Consider the following 19,710-nt stretch of genomic DNA (forward strand, 5'->3'; position numbering starts at 1 on the left):
AAGGGAAGTGACCTTCAGTGATTTTCTGCTTTGCCTGATATGTCCTACTGTTTCCTCTCCATTAGAGTGGATAATTGGTATGTAACCAGACTCACATATACTTTAACAGCCTTCTCTTCCAGTATGGATAAGGTATGGATAGAATCAACAATCTGAATATTAGTGCTTTTGAAAATAAAATATTCACCCAGGCATTCCATTGTTATCTACACAGAGTCAGTGGTCATTTGCAAAGCTGAATTGCTAGGAGCATTCTAGAGGAATGGGAACAGTTTCTTGTTGGTTTGTATTGCATGGTATTTGTAAAGCTACAGATCAATAATCTTCCCCACTTTTCTTGCCACCACATACCACACACCTGCGCACATGCATGAACTCTCAAAAAAATGAATGTTTCTAATATTGACATCTACTGTTGGGTAGTGTTGTTGGCTCAGAATGGCTACTGTTTCCCACCCTCCAGGTGGCTGTGTTTCCATGGTGGGTGAGTGATACCTATGTGTGCAGTTGGTAAAGCTCTTTGGCCTCCTTCTGGGTGAAAAGTGCTATACAAAGAATATAAGGCATTGTCATTATTATTTCACAACACTGCAGATCATTGCCCTAAAAGGAATGAGTAACATGGACATCTGCACACACAGACACATACACACATATATGTGCACACAATAACCCTTTCCTCCCTGTCCTCCATGTCCCCTCTTAGAACTACAATGTTGGGAGGATTCCCTGGAAGACAAAATTTACCAGGTTCTACCAGACTCTAGAAGCTGGTCAGTCCTCAACCAGGTGACAAATTGCCTTCAATTTGTATACTCTAGATTGTCCTCCACAAAGTCCAAACCTTTTTCCTGGCCTCTGTGTCACTCAGCCTGGTTTGTGCTTACTTAGTCTTAATCAGACATTTACACGATGGGCTTTCCCTGCCTCCCCATCTTGCCCAGTTTGTTGGCGCCGAATGAGGAGAAAACAGGCCTTCCACTTAAGAAGCACAGCCAGGGAAGGAGAAAGATAAAAGGCTGAAGTTGATACACAATTCAAAAGCAAACAGGAGGGAAAACAGAACTTTTCTTATAAGGCCAAATAAAACATCAGTGAAGGAAACTGAAATGAGTTGGCCTGCAAAATGGGGCCAATGAAGCCACTTCGGCATCAAGCAGAAAATGAGCTGCGTGCAGGGAGCGGTGGAAGAGCAAGCGTGTTTTGGCAGCTTGTGAGTTCTCCATGGCAGAAAGAAGAACTTGTACATATGGGGGTGGGCAGGGGAAGGGTGGGGAAAAACACCCACCCCTAATAAACTAATCTCAGCTAATGTAGTGTTTATCAAGTTCCTGGGATAATGATACCATGTGTGTCATTATCATCATCAAAACCCAATCTATGTTTTAAAAAGTTACAGATGATTAACACAACATCAAGTTGATGCAAACAATTACTTAAAACCCACACACAGACACAGACACACATATGCACACACACACACGCATACACACACAGAGAACCAGGAGGTCCCAATATTCTGTAGAATGAGGGAGGCTGCAGCTGTAGGCCGACAGCTTTCATATCCTCATTTGAATAATGTGTCCTGAATCTGTCACTTTATTCATTCTCCTTATGCTCAGTGTACTCTACATCAACAACAAATTAAGTTGTAAATAAGAGACAATCATCACTTTTGTTTTTAAGCAGCTACTGCATAGAGAATTTCAATGTAAGCTCCTTTTCGACAGGGGGAAAAAGAGGTGCTAGAGTTTGCTTTCATAAGCACAAATATGGGGAAACCAACAGAAACAAAAACAGAAACAGTTTACTGTTGCTGAGGGGAGGGAAAAACATTCTCTAAAGCACATCCATCCATTACCAGCTGAAATTTCTTCAAAGAAGCTACTCAAACATACAAAGACAGAAGCTAAGTTTTTCAGATTACATTGGAAACCCATGCAACTTATTAACACCAGTCTTTCAGTCTTAATACACAAGTGGTATCATTGCTTAACACACCTTTAGACAAAAGGACAAGTGCATTAAATCAATTATAACACAGGTGTAGGAATAAACCAATTCCGCATTTGTCTCCATTAACTTCCGGGAGTTCAAATTACTGCCACATGCATAGAAAATGAAACAATTAAGAATTTAAAAAGTCCCTACCTTTACATCGGAGAAGTAGGTCTTCAGCATATTGGAGCTGGGATAACGGGTATAAAAAAACATGAGCTTTGCTTTTTTCAAGTGATTGGGTGACAATCCTTCCTGCATGTAGGAAGCAATTGGTTAAGGAAAAGAACTTCTATAAGCACAGGGACTCCCACCTCCCTCTCTCCAGTCCCCACCTCCATGGAGTCTGGAGGTCCACCAAGCTGCCGTGGGAGTGCTGGAAGGTATATGACACTGGCTATGGCATCTATTGCTAACTTGCTGCCGTTTGCTCAGTGACCGTCACCTGTCAGAGGTTGCCACATGCAATGATGAGGATGTACAATTGAGTTGCAGAATCTTGGCTACTTTAGGGGGAAGATGACAAAGTATTTTCCTTGCTTTAGGTCGGTAGGCTATCTATACATTCACTTGTTGCTAAGGAGACAAATGCACCCAACATGTACTGCACAATTCTTGTCATAAGAGGTTTTTTTTTTCTTCCTTGCAATTACAGTTCTGTTTGTTCTTCTCTCCACACTCTGCAGTTTAGAGCAAATTATTCTACTAATGTACATGAAAATATAAAATGCATTATTTTCAACACTGTTATGCAAGTTTCACATTTTACCTTTCAGTGTTAATCTAATGGAGCATCTTGACTCACTTGCTTTTTATCTTATTATATCCCTTTAATTGTTTCCTTTTAAATAATAGCTAAAACTTGGGAAGAGTAGTTTTGGCATGGAGAGGACAGGGAGGGGGCTGTTGCTTTTGTGAAAGCAACGGTCCAAAACCAAATACAATTTGCCTGTCTTGGATTTATAGTTAACTCCTTTGAGAGTGACGCAGTAGTTGGGGCTAACAAATCAATACATGTGGGTTAGCAGATCAATAAATGGCCACTTACCCAAAATAAGAAAGCCTATTTATCTGGAAACATCATTACCTTTTAGATCTGTAAACAGCAGCAACTAAAACAGTTCCCAAGAGAATGTGAGGCTAACCATAACAATCCAGGCTTCCTGATTCTCCCCCAGATTCTTGGCACTCCTCAGCAGACTCAGAGCTGGGATGGCTCTGGTCACATCTGTGCCGCAGCCTGGCCCTGCCATTTCCTCAGCAAATTAATGGCTTTATAATTTATCAGAAATGAAGATGCACGTGGAGAAAATCAATGTGGTCCCCCACAAGGTCAATTAAGGGTCCTTCCTAGAAGCTTCTCTAAGGATTTTCTCTTAAAAGAGTGTCTGGGAAAAATAAGAAAAAAAAAGAAAAGTGTGCATGTGTGTGCAAACACACATACACACACACAACTACCCAACAAAAATTTCACACCTGAGGCAAAAATGTCAAATAAACACAGATATTTAGGAAAGGTAAAGGTTTCCAAATGACCTTCATCAAGTCTAGCATGACTAATCTTAAGAATGGAGAGAAACCGGAAAGTTACTAGAGAAGCATAATCAAATTAATATGGATAAGCTCTTGACTACTTACAACAGGGTGTTTAACCAAATATTCTGCTGAGAATTTGTTCAATTAACATTCCCTTTAATATCCCATGCAATTTTAAAAAGATCACCTTGGTCTGTAAATAGAAAAGTTAAGTAGTGCAGGTTTTTTTCTTTCTTTTTTGTTCAACTGAAAATAAACACTAAAGAAATAAATTTTGATTTTATATCTGTAAGCCAAAGCAGCTTAACTGAACTTGTGTTTTTGTTTGAGATTCTTAATGATTACAAAGACGATAATTTATGACTGACATACTTCTTGTGCCAAGGAGAGGGCTGAAAGGCCCTCCAGTAACCTCCATTAGACTGATACAGAAGACTAAAGGAGCCCAGCACACTTCAGGACCATCTGTCCAAATGGATAAGTGAAATAATAGTTGCAAGCTGTCTCCTACTGCCTTGTGATAAGAGTTTTAGGCAAGTCCAAACTTTGACAGACACTCTCAGATCTGGGTTCTAATCTTTTCTTTCAGATGGCTACATTAAGACAACATCATACATTTAATTATAAGTCGCAAATCTTTTAAAATTTGGTTTCATACAAAATACAAAGTGTTTTTCTGTGTTTCTTAGATGAGCACTGAGCTACCAAAACTTCCTGAAGCTCTTAATACATCTAAATTATGCTAAGATGTTTTGTTCTTTTATCCAAAACAGTAAAATATCCATTTTATTTTGATCACTATTTAGAGGCTTTTATCTAATAAAATTATTCCAATTTGGATTTCTCAAGTTCACTTTTGCTTTAAAATGTTTCCTGTTGGTAATACTTGGAACTGATCAGTTGAAATGGAACACAGAATTAATCTTTATCTCTTGCTTATTGTGTAATTAAGATAAAATTCCCATAAAATATATGTTTCTAATAAACTATTAAAAATAACTAATGAAACATTTAAAAGGCAACAGTTAGGTAATCCTTTTTTTCTCCTCAAAATAAATCTGAACTGACCAATTGGTTAATTTCCCTTTTAAGTGCTTGTGCTGAAAAGCAACTGTTCTTCCAAGAAAGCACTAGCTGTTTCCAGGATACTTACACACGCACAATGACTCATGATGGAATAGATTCAGTAAACATACAGCTGTACTGAACACGAGCTAAGCTCCATTCAAGGCCAGGAAAGAAAATGAGCACAAATAAATATTAAGGAGGTAAAGGGGAGTGGGGTGAGGGGGGATGGAACGCAAACAAGATCTGTCCCAGCAGCTCATGTGGCTGTGCCTCAATTCTCTTAGCCATAGCTTTGTGAAGACAGATGACATTCAATTCTATGTGTAATGCAAAATAGACAATAACTGCTGAAACTTGAGACAGCTGCCAGGTGTAAAAAAAAAAAAAAAAAAAAAAAAAGAAAAGAAAAAAGAAAAAAAAAAGAAAAGATGATAAATCCATAAATTAATGAAAGACATCTGCTCGGGAATATAAAAGATCAGAGAAGCAGGGTACTGCAGCTGAACCTAAAGCAGTGTTCAAACAACCTGAGAATCTAAGTGTTGTCTGTTTACCAAGTACAATATAACCTTACCTAAACAGCAGCCACGGGAGGAGCAGCGGAGGCAGCAAAAAGGCAAATGGGAGAATAATAGGCTGTGAAAGCAGAGGAAGAAAATTCTTTTTTTCCAACTAAACTCTGGTTTGTAGCTAGAGATTGTACATGCTGCAGTTCCAAGCAAATGGGTTGAGACTACTTACATTTTCCAAAACATTTGAAAGCTAAAGAATTTTAGTTCTGCCTTATTCCCTAATTTGCTAAGTTTCTAAGCAGTTTTCCCCTTAGAAACCAAAATAGGGAGAAAAGATCTAAACTCTCTCACATAACGATAGTGATAGAGCAAATTGTTACTCCCACTAGGAAGTTCACCATAATCGGAGGGATGTGTAGTGTATGGAAATTTGTTTTTAAATTTACTTACTTTATAATTTTTTTCAGGGGAGGTGGGCAGTTTAGGAGCCCATAGTCTTTTAGTCTTTAATCTACATGTTTCACTCTAGCTAATATAAGTACTATAGCCTCCACAAGACTTCTAAAAATGTATAAGATCAATTTCTGTGGATTGTTTCAAATTTCAGAAATTCATTTCTAATCTATGTTTCCTGGTTGGATTTTAATTTCAAATTACTAAACCATTTTCTTTTCTAAACTTCAAGTCTTTCTAACATTCTCCCTAAAAGTTGAGTAGAAAAAGCCGGCTATTTCGGAGAATAGGCTCAATTTCTTCACCTGCACATCTTAACAGCTTATACTACTCCTCTTGTGCTTTAATTGGGTGCATGCAAATGTTTAGGGCCAAAACAAAGCTATTTTTCTCGAGATGCAAAGAGGATGAATGACAAAGAACATCATGAAGAAAAGCAATTGGCTGACTGTTTCTTTCGGAATTTGAATAAAACTTAATATTTGATTAAACAGATTCATTTGCAAAGATGCTGAACATATTTTTAAAATCCAAGACATGAGCCCTTGGAGCAGGTGCACTGAAATTCAGTTTAACTTGCACACACATTCACTATTTCCCTTCTACTAGATGGGATAATGAGGTAGTGTGTTCTGTCCTACAGAATGTATATGTTTAATGTGGTGAGCATAGAATGGGTTGATCTGATAAGCTGGTGTTCTTAATGGTTCTTATCTTGGCTACTTTGTTCAAAAAACAGATGGTACCTTTTGGAGTGGGAGATAATTTTTCCTGAAGAATTAAATTATGTATAACAGTTTGGAAAGCCATGAACTAAAAATAAAACCCATAATAATAGCAATCACAGTGGTACCATTTCATTGCATTTCTGCTCATTTCTATTGATCTTTTCAAGGAATAACTTTACAACACGTTCATATATGGCCCTGTGTCCCTAAAATTGAAGTAAAACATCACTCACTGTGATTCCCAGAGATTTCTTCAAAGTAAAAGCTTGAGAATGTTGCCTACGCACTATCAGTTAAATCAAGGGAAGAACACACCACCATACAGAGGTAGAGACAGGAGAAAAGTGGGCCCAATATCTATACAAACCAACAGATCCTCACTGATTTCAGAATTGTGGGAACTATAGAAAAGGTTGTTTGCCTGTCTTACTCTTCCTAAGAAATAATATACCAATGAGATAAATGGTTAAAAGTGCAATGTATTAATAGTAGAGGGGGGAAAAAGAATAGGAGCATAAAAGGCCAAAAGGTGGAAAATGTAATCACTAATTGCCACGAGAGGCTGACATTATTTAGCTATATGAAAGAAACAATTCTGGGTGTGAGCAGCTAACATTTCATATGAACACGGGTGTTTCCCAACGGAATCACCACGCTCAACAGAAACTTATGTTGACAGGAGAAAGGAGAAGTCATTCTTCTGAAGAAGAAGCAACTATATTTTCTTTAAAGACTTTGATATATATCAAAATAAAAGAAACTGCTTTCAATTCAAATCCTCAAAATTCCTCAGGGGATTTGGAGAGGTTGAGACAATGAACATAGCCAACACTTAAAGCACTCTAAAAGATTTTTTTCCTAGAAGACTAAACTTTAAAAAACATAAAACACAGCCATAATTATAATGATCTGGTTATAAGGAAAAGTCTAACTTAAAGAAAAACCATAAACTGGTATCTTGAACTAAAGAGCTTAGTGTGGACTTATAGGAGTTTTGAAACCTGGCATTAAATCTTTAAATATTCACCAAAATTGGCATGCATGTCACTTTACTCTGTGTGTGTGTGTGTGTGTGTGTGTGTGTGTGTGTGAGAGAGAGAGAGAGAGAGAACCCACTATCACTACTACTTGGTTCAAAATGAAGTTAAGAGATCTCTGGGGTGCAATGGGGTCTTAGCCCTGACATCAGCTTTACATGAACCTCTGAAGATGCTCTTTTTGCAAAGGGCACAAAAAAATTCAAGCCATTGTGTCTTCTTACTTTGCCTTTCTCATCACCAACAGCGATATTCCAATCATTTTGATCAATATTTACTGCCTGCTTATAATATGTAAGGCCTGGTGCTTGGTGCAGCTTTGATTCATGGCTGGTAGATTGAATTTTAGATTTTCAAAAGGTCAAAGTGAAATCAACAACTAAGCTAAAACTCCATTTCTATTTATATGGAGAAATCTCCCACATCTTTCTCTTCCCTTTCTGTTACAATGTTCTTCTCTTCTTGCTCAGTATAAGAGAGACTCCATATTTAACTGCCGAAGCATGTCTCATGACTGGGGCCCTAGTAGTTCACCCTATCAGAAATCTACACTACTATCCTGAGAGCTGGCTTGAAGTATGACCTCCACTAACCAGGAAAACATATTTCCACCCATAGCTGGGACTTTGCACTTACGTGGCAGCCTCTGGAGTGGGCTTAGATGCGAAAATGTCAATCTCTAGTCATCAAGACAATTGCTCAAAGTCCTAAATTTAGTCACGGCCAACTTAATTGCTAAATTTTATATCCATCTGGTTATTTATTATATAAGAAACATGCCTCCACCTGCCCCCAAATGCTACTATTCTACTACCCCAAAAGACCAACGACCACAAGATTTTTAAAAATTTACAGAAAGAACCAACATACAGAGAAGAAAAAAAAACCTTCAATCAAAAATAGCTGGAGTTCAGGATAGGCCTAATAAAAAATATATAACTGTTATCTCTACATAAAAGTCAGTTTCAGAATTTAAACAAATCATAAAAAGAGCCATTTTTAAGTCGAATACAGCTGAGTTTTATATTTAATTGTGCTCTCTCGCTTTCCAAAATAATTTGCTTTGTGTATGTTGGGACAAAAGATTTCTGTGTATGGCTGAACAGAGGTTAATCATGCATAGAGGCAGCTGCACCAGACCCAAAGAACAGACCTTGGGTGAACGAGAGAGACAGACCAATGCTGTCTGAATAAATCAGTACCTGTATATTTCCTTTAAAAAAAAAGTCTCACTTAAAGATGAAAGAGAGACTCTAAGTCCCCACCCACATCCATTTTTCTTCCTCCTCAACCTCCCACTTACAGAGTGCTCTTCCTAAGATTTCATCGGGACATCCTTAAGCGAACCAGAAGCCTTGCAGATGGTTTACACTGAGAATTCTTCTTATGGGATCTTAGGGATCCGAAAACTGACTTTTCTCCCTATTGTGTTATAAAACTTACCACCTTTAAAAAATATCTGAAAGAATTCAATCAGTATTTACAATGAGATTGTTTTCCCATCTCTGAATCTACTTTTTTTTTTTTTAAGAGAGAGATAAGAAGATAATACAGGAAGAACAGCAGAAAAAAAGACACTGCTGAGAAAGCACATATTAAATAGGAGCTCCTGGAGGCAGTGAACAACTTGTGGAAGCTGCAAAGATGTTGGTTTAGTTTTAAGCTTTTCTGCAATCAGGAATGCCACAGGCATGCTGATAAAAGCCTATTCCTTTGAATAATACGAAAGGTTGCCTTCTTAAGAAGATACTAATCTACATTACTCTAGATATTCTGTAAACCTAACCTTTTGGGAAACCTTTTTTGGCTTGTTTTTTTCACGAGGGGAAAATAAAAGGATATTGCACTTCCCGAATAAGGTGAGATTTCAGACATATCTTGAAGATCGCCGCACTCGGACTTTATGAGCGACAAGGAGAGCCCTTCGGCGGTGCTGGGCGGGTGTGCTGGTGAACAAGGGTGGTGGCTCAGGTGGTGAGATGACATCTTGGTCCTCAGACTCGTGGTATCCCTAGTTAAGTCTAAGGATTCAGGAGAGGCTCTGTCTTTTCCAGAGAAGGAGCCGGAGGGAGCACCTAATGGGCTCTGAAATGGATAGGCCATCAAGGGAAGGGGGAAGGGGTGGCGGAAGGTGGACGTGGTGAAGCCTGTAGTGGCAGAGAGAGGCGACTGGTGCAGGGGCTGGTGGTGGCCGCCAGCGGCAGGGCCGGAGGCAGACTGGTCAGAGGAGTTTTTGCGGACAACCAGGGGCAGTGCTTCTGTTTGGTCAGTGGAACTGGCCATCTGCACATTGCCAAAGGTGTCCAGGGGGTTCGGAATGATGACGTCGCCAAAGCACTGCAGGCGCTGGTTGGCTGTGTGGAAATTGTGGTTTTCCCCATTGACTGCAAATCTGGCCTGGGGGATCTGGAGAGGTGGGAAGACCTGAGGAACCTGGCGGGAGGGCTTGGCCGAAAAGACTTTGACCACAGTGTCCACAACTTGAGACATGGCAGTGTTCAGTTCCTGTTTCAAGGTCTCAGCCAAATGTTTGCCTTCCGGTTGTAAGGAGTTTGGCCCATGGTCTCTTTCTTTGTTGTTGCCTTCTCGCTTCGGTTTGTTTTCAGCCATTTCCTGCTCTCTGATCAGGGCTCGAGCTCGATCAATAAACTGTCCTGGGTCTAGCTCACACATCTCATTATCTGACCTTCCGACAGAGTCCTGGGCCCTGGCATCCAGGATCTCTGAGCGCATGCTGTCTTCAGACAGGTTACCATCTTCATCATTTTCCGAATCAGTGCTGTCATAGATTTGGTAGAACTTTTCCTGCAGCTGGCGCAGCTGTTTCTGCATGTCCTCCAGCTGCTGTTTCAGCTGTCGGCGCTCCTCTCGCTTCTGTTCTTTTCGGGCTGAAACCAGCTGCTGGAAACTCTGTTGCTGCTGCTGGGGAAGCTTTTGCTTGCGTTTGTTTTCTCTGTAACTTTCTCGGGGACTCACAGACTGCGGGGCCATCTCTCTTTCATTTTCATTGCCCCTTAATGCCACACTGGGGGAATGGCTCATACCCCGAATTATATTCTCAACCCGGGCGCGCTTTGCTCTCAGGTGCTCATCACATAAGCGATCCATATCAAACTGGCTCATAGTAGGCCTGCCAAAAGGGGAAAGACACTCTGGGGGGCTGTCTCTTGAAGAGTTGCTGCATATATCCTCCTGATGTACTTCGGAGCCTGTACTAGAGAGACCGCTGGCTTGGAAACTGGGCTCCGTGCCACCATTTTTGTTCATGTTATTTTTCAACAGCTGGGAAATTATGGTTGCTCCTGGAAAAGGCATCATGGCATCTTCATACGAGTTCGCCCTCTTCAGCAGCTTGCGGAGTACATTTGACTTTTCCCCATCTGCATGCTGCACCACTGAATACTCAACATCCTGCTCAGAACCTTGGGGATTCATGGCACTAAAAAACGTTGCTCTTGCCTTAGCAAAAAATGCAGATGCTGTCCCTACCGTCCTTTTCACTCCAATGTCAACTCTTCTCCTCTTGGTTTGCCGGCTTAAGAGGGCTGTGCTGTCATGGTCAGGCATCACTGGACGGTTATTGTGCCATCTTCAAAAGCTCGTCAGCTGGGCACAGCTCAAGAATCCCGGGACCCTGGCCAACAGAACAAAAGGACTGATGAATCATTTTCTTTAAATTTCTCCAAATTTCCTGACCTCAATCCTGAATCAAATGCAAAATGCATAGGCTCTGGGATTTATGGCACATTACAATTATTGCAATTTATTATGCACTCTGCTTGAAATGAAACATTTTTAAATATTTCTGCTCCACTGGTTTAAGATGGATTAAGATTAAAAAAAAATAAAGCAAAAACTGCTTAAGCACCAGTAATATGATTCTCTTTCACAAATGCCTAAAATGATACTGTTTATCTTCAGAAGAAACAGTAGATTATAAGAACACAGCCTCTGACAACCAATTGATTAAATTTTGGGCATTGAGATTCGTATTATAAGGAAGATGAAAGTGCTCTGTACTTAAGAAATATGGTTACATTTTCAGGCTGTGTGAAATTCACATGAAAAATTGCATTTCTGAATTACAATTATTGTGGGTTCAATGCTATTAAAGGAAAAGGACTCTAAAATAAATGCAAATATTTAATAGACAGCTTTTATTCTTGAATTCTAAAATATTTTTATCATACATAAAATGGGAAGGAGAACACCCTTATCAGCAGCATCTTTCAAACATAAATGGTCAGTTTAGCATTGAAATAAATGCACAATAGTCATTTTACAAGTCTGCTTATTTAGCTTAGCTATGCATTTTTTACTTGTAAAATCATACATGAAGCTGATATCTGTTGATATATCTTAATGTAACTATAAGAATATTTATACATTTTCATAATGTCCTTTTAATGACAAATTATTACAAAGTTAGATTCACTGCAAAACAAGGATGTTACCACATTTTAGAAATCAATATGAGGAATAATAAATTAGTGACCTAGATAAAGATAAATACATCTTCAGGACTAGTTTCCTTCTGTTTAAATCTGTCAAAATTATATGTCAAATGCCCAAAGAAACTCTTTAACATACAAGATTTGTGAATCTTATTTCCTGTGCCAAATTAAAGGAATAAAAAAAGACTGAAAGAAGATTTTTAAAGAAGACAGAAAATAATGTCCCTCAAACGTGTAAGAAAGGGTAATATTTCTTTGTATATGAACTTCCATTGTTTCTTGGAAACACAATATAAAAGAGAACATCCTTTTGCATTTCATAAAAGGCACTTGACATATTGTGTAACTTATTAACTAGTAATGCTAATCCCAAATTTTGTAGACATATAAGATGTCACATCTTTTTGTGTATAAATAACATTTTATGAAGAAAATGAAAATATTTTTTTCACATTGGGTTTATCTAATATTAAACTTCACGTTTGCTTAACAGAGCACATCTTCACAATAACAGGGTCCATTGCCAAAGGCAGCGTGCAGAGTGTCTGGAACGGCTCCCATCTCTTTCGGTTCACCTGTAAAAACATCTACGTGCTCCCTAGGACTGCATCTGTGGCTAGCTTTAAAGAATGACTATCCATGCAAATAGGCATAATTTCAGCATGAAATAACCTGTAAAAATCAAGAAAATGCTCAATGCTTAGATGGCAACAATATGTATATTTTTTTAAGCGACAGTGATTTCATCATGCAATCTTTGCTCCTGGTTTCTATAGAAAGACAAAACATTTTAAAAGAGCCTGCTTCGTGCTTTAGGGCATTCATTGAAAGCAAAATGAATCTCTCTCTCTCTCTCTCTCTCTTCTCTTCTCTCCTCTCTCTTATATATATATACCTCACGTTATAATTATATATCTCTATATATTATATATATTAAATGTTTTTATTTTTTGGTATGCATGAAATACTTTTTGCATGCTTCAGGATAAAATTTCCTGAACTTAGAATGGAGATGGAGTTCTCAATAACTTCAACATTGGGTTCAAAATTGAATTCAGAATGATTGAGACCCTTTCAAACACTAATAATAAAATTGGTTTCAGGAATACAAAAATGCAGTGACAAATACTACACAAACACATTAGATCTGATAAATTAGGTTAGCTGTCAGAAGACAGAAAGAACAAGGAGAGGCTGAGACAAGAAAAAGGATGAATCATTTCAAAGCTCTGTTAATCACAGAAACACTTACATGGGGGGCGGTTACAAGGAAGACTTTTTTGTGTGTGTCTATCAGCTTCCCCAAAATAGAGCTTATTGCCCTTATTTTAAAATTTTACATCTTTTCTATTTGCATGCAAATCCTTTTCTCTTGACTACCACCTGCAAAGCACATGGATCTCCAATCAACACATTGAACAAACTTTTTGCAGTATTTTTTCTCTCCCTGTTCACCTTAACACCCGAACTGGACTTTCTGCCTGCCATCCTTGCTATGGGAAGAGCACCTCTGCCACAGAGGCTTGGAAAGGACATACTGGTGTCGCTGATGAGCACAAGGTCATCCCCAGGCATCCTTCCTCTTCCAACTGCCATTTACCTCTGCGTCAACTGCACTTCCTCTCATCTAGCCTAGGTATCAACAGCTGCATCCCTGCCCCATGCTGGAGCCAAGAGGAGGGCTGTGCTTTTCCTAAGGTGGAAAGAAATGCTTGTGGAGTCTGTTAAGAACAAGATATAACTCCTTTGATATTCACCAAACTAAACTAATTTGTAATTCTATTTCAGTCAACATTTTTAGATTAAACAATGATTTGTATCTGTCTTGGGCTAAGAGAAGTTAAATACTTTTAGGTCTTGTTGTAAAATGTCCAGCTGAAACATAATAAATAGGACAAAACAAGTGGGAAAAATAAGATAAATTATATAATCCAGGACAAGGCATTATATTAATAGGCACAGATAAATATATCTCTCCATATAGTTTAGACCTAAATTTAGAAATAAAAGTATAGTGGTAGCATACACTGGAACTATAACCCATGGAGGCTATAGGCATGATTAAATAATAACAACCGGTTGACACAACACTTCATTACTGTCACATTTCATAAACAAGATATCTACATAAATATATTTACCACATAAGAAAATGTGCCATTACATTACCATAATATAAATTAAATCTCTTAAAAACATTTTCCAAGTGCTTCCATGATATTCCAGTTCAGAATTTAAAGGAAGCCATGGAATGACTTTATCACTGATATTTTTTAAACTCCTTTATTTCTCAAGATATGCATTAAGCCATCATGTTTCAACTGCAATTATTATTGATGCATATTATATTTGAATTTTAACATTAATTTTCAGTTTCACTAGGCAATATGAAGCTTTTGATCAGCACTGGTGGATGTCCAAATCAGCAAGGATGCAGAAAAATACTGATGAGAATTTGAACCCAAATGTATTATTGATCGGATACACTTACTCTATTCCTGTAAACCCCTCTTTAATTAATGTGAAAGTCTATACAGAGTTTTTCATCATTAAATATTTTGTTGCATCACTTGGCATATAACCTGCACAAATGCTTTAGTAATTCTTACACAATGCATATCTTAACATAGCAGATTCCCCCCAGAAAAAGATATTATAAGAATACACATCCAGGTATAATCAAAACAGGTTTTAGCTACTCCAAAAGAGTCTTCTTTAATATCTGAATTATCTGACATTCTCTTTAACATGGAAAATTCTAAGGAAACTGATGACTTAAGGTTAGGAGGAAAGAATTTTCAGTAAAGAATTTCAAAGGAACACTGCAACGTGAAGTATAAAGTGATTAAGTGCTCTACTTTAATAAAGAAGTTATTTCGGGGAGGAGGATTCAACTTTTACTGCATCTATCTGGAGTCCAGATTCTGGACAAAGAAGTGTTTCATTATGGTAATTATCCAGATAGTTCAGACAAATCTTTTATGAGACAGGGAGAGTGTAAGGTTGGCATGGTTTCCTGCTTGGATTATTTAGATGATCTGTCTTTGTTGATAAAATTATTTGAAGAAATTGTGCAAGCCTACACTTGACTTCTTTTAGAAAATCATCTTTGGATGGGCCTCTACTCTACTTGGGTCAACCCAGTTATGAAATTTCAAACAGAATATCATTAGTGAAGAATATTTCAAATCCATCTGGAAATTAGTGATTCAAAGGGAAAAATCAGATGATCTGATATAAGTAGCCCCTGAATCATTAAATTGTCCCCTTGACTACATTCAAGAATTTGTTTCTGCTAATTAGCAACTTTTTCTTCAGAGATATTGGATATATTTCTGCTCCCTGTCATGTTAAGAAAACCTTTGATGTTTATTTTGAAGAACTCACTTGACATAAGTTAATACCTAAATTAACTAAGATTGCATTATCAGGTTTTAAATTTCCTGTCATAATGGACTTCTCAAATCATTTAAGATTTCATTTAAGATTCTCCCATCCTATCAAAATTCCACACATTTTCACCTGCAAAACAAACACAGAACATTTTCTGAGACATGCCTAAAATATTAAGTTCTACTTGTTTAAAAAGTAACAACTTATCAAATTGGTGAGTAAGAGAGTGTGTGAAATAGTCTTAAGAAAATACACTTTTTTTTTTTTTTTTTTTGCAGAAAATTGAACTCTATAAATGTCATTTGAGAATGCACAGGCAATAAGTCTGATAAATTCCTTATGTATATGTCCTTTCCAAGTTATACACGTACTTAATTAAAATCCTATAATGATACATCATGCATAATCCATTTTCATATTATAACATCAGTCACATTTTATAATTTCTTTTGTTTCTGAAACCTAAAACTTCCTTATATTAACACTGCAAATTCAAGACAATCCCTATAATGATGTAAGACATTCATGAAAAGAGGTCTGTTTGAGTTTTAAACAAATAAAGAGGAAGTCTGGCAACTTATAGAATAAGCCAGCTTAGGTTTTAAGATAGCATGTGCTTCTTATAGAGGAATGATGCTAGGAAATGAATAAAGTGAGAACAAAGATGCATGTTATGTATGCATGACTTTTTTTTCCCACAAGGTGGTGATTAAACTAAATAGAATTCTGCATAATGGACACATAAAATATCAATAAGTGCCAAGCACAGATAACCCCTATTAAAAATAAAGCAAATGAACATAGCCATAGATGACATTTTAATTACCAAAGAACTTCAAAAGCATCCAAGGAAAGTATTGGGTGTGTGTGTGCTGGGGTGGGGGGACGTTAACGTTGAAGTCTACAGAATAAATGACACATTACGATCTCATTTTCATGGAAACAATAACCACCCAAACACAAAACCAATGACCAAAAACCATTCGCCATCTAACCTATTCCTGTGCAACTCAGTCTACAGAAGTAGCCTGTTTAAAGACAATTCTAAAAGATCAAGTTTTAAGAAGCCAGATATATAGTGCTTACATTGAATTCCCAACAACTTTCTGCACACATCAAGACAGAGTCCTTAACTTCGTCTATTTTACTATTATATATACATGTCCATGTTGTAACCCATGGACAAGTTAACATGAATACTCTCATTTTCCTCCTTCAACACACACACACACAAATCCATGTCATTTTGGAAATACTCGGAAGTTCTTGCAAGAAACTCCCTATAGAACTGACTTCTCACATCTTGCATCAGAACAGAAAAGCACAGTTACCTTCTCATGTACTTGAGATTTTCTTTCTCCATCAAATTCATATCTAGGACATTTGGCCCATGTCTGGGACAATGACAGGCTCATTCTACTTGATGAGATTATTTAACATATGACTTGAAAGAGTTTATGTACATACCTATTCTTTCTGGGCAAGGAGAAAGCATACTTAAAAAGATAAGCTTTAACAACAGTAACACTTTCAAACTGACTTTGGAATTCTTGGCAGTTACACATCACTCATTGCTATCCAAAGCATACACCACACACACACACAGACACACACACACACAGACACACACACACACACACACATACACACAGGACAGTTCTCTCTCTCTGCCAAGCACAGACCTGGGAGATAGGCATAAACTGGTAGGAAGCAAAGGAAAAGTCAGTCTCCCTCCACCTGCTGCCTAAAGTGGGGGTGATTTGGGCTGACTGGCAGACAGAAGCCTGGGACACAGCCTCAGCAGTAGTCTGCCAATATCCTTAAGAAAAATAAACAAACACATACCAACTTGCCCCCAGCCACCACCCCAAGAACTCACATGGCAGGGCTCAAAACAACAACAGCCTGATTCCCATTAGCCCAGACAATCCTATTAACCAGGACAACCATAAATTCATAAACCTCTCCAACCCTCGAGCAAGCATTGTGGTCTAGAGCTGTACAGACACACATAGACACAGAGGAAATTTGCACCTGTCTTTCTTGACACAACACACCTGTCAGGCCCTGCCCATGCGCACTCTGCTAATAGATTTCTGCCTACCTAGTTTAGGAAAGGAAATGAGTTCTTTTTTTCTTTTCTTTTTTTTTTTCTTTTAAATAAGGGAGGGCATGAGTGGAAAAGAGAAAAGGAAAAGGGACTCTTCTAGCCTTGACTTTGTGAGGAGGCCACCCTGTGCTTGCTCTGTTTTTATAAGCTCAAGGAGACAGCACAGACCTTCTCGGAAAATAAAAACAAGCAGGTGAGTTTCCAGCCTTCCCCCAGGCAGAGTAGCCTTCTGGGTTGCCAAGAACAGCAGTTTCACACTCCAACCTGCCTCCTTGGGCTATTTAATACTAAGCACCACCCCTACTTCTAGTTCTGCTCTCTGTCTGCCTGGAGGGCTCTCAATTTCCCAAGAAGCTGGGAAGGGGCCAGAGACCTGGGAGTCTGTGGAAAGCTACTTACTCCTCCTTTACCACCCCCACCCCCCATCACTCCACCAACCTTCGGCTTTAGCAGGAGGAGTAACGGGCTGGCACACCAGAAGAACCAACAACTTGCTAAACTGGACTTTGGGTGATGTCTCCCCCGCCCCCTGCGTCCCCCTCCTGGTCTGCTCAGGCAAGATAGCAGCTCTTCCCCCCTCTTCCCGCCCTCCTCACTAGTCTTCCCAGTAACAATTACTCTCACCTCTCCTGTCCTCACTCCCCAGTCCTCCTAACTGGGGCAAAACGGTAGGTACCACCCAGATGAGACCAGACCGAAGCTGCCCAACACCATAGTCTGCCAGCGATGGCTGGGAGATTCATCGCCTCCCATTTCTGCTGCCCAAGAACCCCCTACTCCTACCCGGACCGCGATCCTCCGGTCCTCCTCGCGCTGGTGCCCCAATCTCACCGCCACGCGACCCCCCGAGTCTCCCGGTGCCGCCTTACCCTACTCAACTTGACTCAGCCCTAGGTCCAGGAGCTCGGGAGAGGGGCGCCGCGCGCGTTTCCCGGGACCCATCACCGCACCGCTCCAAGCCCGATTTCCACAATTCGGCTTCGACAGCATTTTGAGAGGAAAGTAACAGAGCGTCCCCCAACCTCCCTCTCTCCTCCTCCCAGCTCCCGGTCCTCTGCTGGGGTTGAAAAGGAGAAGTGAAAGGTATGCAAATGACAAGCAAATTGGAAGAGCCGGGAAGAAAGGCAGCTATAATAAACAAGACAAAGAGAAAGGACGAGGGGACCAGCCCCGGAGTTTTAGCCGAGGGAGATCAGAAGAATGGGGTTTGGCGGAAAGCGGGGATCTGCACGAACAAAAAAGCGACCCGGTCCCCCTCGCGGTCCTCTCTCCTGAGAAGAGAGAGCAGGAGAAAGAAGAAAAGGGAGCAAACGCCTCCTCACACCCCAGAAACAGTACACAAAAGGTGACAAGATCAGCGACAAGTCCAGCAACATCAGCCTCCCCCTCATCGCCACCACCACCCCCAGTCACCAGCAGGAAAGAGAAAGAAATAAAAGCCAAGCGGATCACTTACTCTCAGGAACTGGGAGGAGCGGAGCGCTGAGTTCACGGAGGCTCCCGCTTAGAAACTGTTTAGAGGCTATTTTATTATGATTAATTTAAATAACACCATTTTCTCCTGGGGGGAAAATGTTTACACGGGTCTGAGTAATGGGAGGCTCTTTTCTTTCCTTCTCATTCAAGAACAAGCCAGTGCAAGTGATTCTGGAAAAGGGGAGGGACTCACGAGGGGAAGAAGAGGATACTTACGCGGTGCAGGCAGCAGTGGGACCGAGCCTCTCTCTCTCTCTATCCCTCTCTCTCTCTCTCTCTCTCTCTCTTTTTTTCCCCGGCAGAGAGAGGAAAACACGCGCGCGCACACACGGTGATATCTTGCGGGTGATGAATATGATAATTGGACAAGAGACGGTGAGTCTGTGCGACAGCGAGCGAGCGGGGCGAGTGGGAGAGGGAGAGGGGAGAGAGAGGCGGGCGGGGAGGGGAGACGAGAGAAGAGGAGCAGGGAAGAGGCGAGGAGAGGGAAGAAGAGGAGAAGAAAAGAAGAGGAGCGAAGGGAAGAGGAGAGAGCAGGAGAGGAGGAGAGAAAAGAGCGGAGGAGAGGAGAGAGCAGCAGAGGAGGAGAGAGGAGAAGGGTAAAGAAAAGAGGAGCGAAGCGGAGAGGGAGCAGGCGGACCCGGCGAGAGCTCTTTTGCGCCGCTCTGCTTTCCCCGGCTGCAATGGTGTATTATTTCAGAGCGCTCCCTCAGCTGAGGGCTCCGCTCCACAACAAGATTTACTTTAAGACACAGCTGAAGGAAACAGGAAGACTGCACGTCACAGTCTATCTGACGTACCCGGCCCCAGCACCCAATCGCGAGGCGCCTTCGGATTCAAGGGGGGATAGCAAGGCAAGAGAACTTGGGAGGAAAAAAAAATATAAAAGGGGTGGGGGTGAGGGGCTGGGAAGAGAGGAGGGGAGAGGGGCCCTGAGCTCCCCCT

The 19,710-nt window shown here is 40.0% G+C and overlaps 1 protein-coding gene across 7 annotated transcripts in view; it reads right to left on the minus strand.

Moving 5' to 3' along the window:
* Positions 1-19,510, minus strand: part of PROX1 (prospero homeobox 1) — a 48,512-nt gene extending 29,002 nt beyond the window's left edge. For 2 of the 7 annotated variants that reach the window (XM_017868802.1, XM_017868797.1), the window contains exons 1-3: positions 18,746-19,467; positions 9,175-10,966; positions 2,152-2,259 (exon numbers count right to left, since the gene is read on the minus strand). In XM_017868802.1, coding sequence (XP_017724291.1) covers positions 2,152-2,259; positions 9,175-10,899 — 1,833 coding nt within the window. In that variant the 5' untranslated portion in view covers positions 10,900-10,966; positions 18,746-19,467. Of the gene's footprint in view, positions 1-2,151; positions 2,260-9,174; positions 10,967-16,510; positions 16,535-17,727; positions 17,815-18,158; positions 18,237-18,745 lie in introns of those variants that run through there. The other 5 variants (XM_017868801.1, XM_017868796.1, XM_017868799.1 and 2 more) reach the window with 5 other exon arrangements.
* Between the last annotated feature and the right edge of the window lie 200 nt (positions 19,511-19,710).

This window comes from Rhinopithecus bieti, unplaced genomic scaffold (assembly GCF_001698545.2).
Source record: "Rhinopithecus bieti isolate Rb0 unplaced genomic scaffold, ASM169854v2 scaffold_2574, whole genome shotgun sequence".
NCBI lineage: Eukaryota > Metazoa > Chordata > Mammalia > Primates > Cercopithecidae > Rhinopithecus > Rhinopithecus bieti.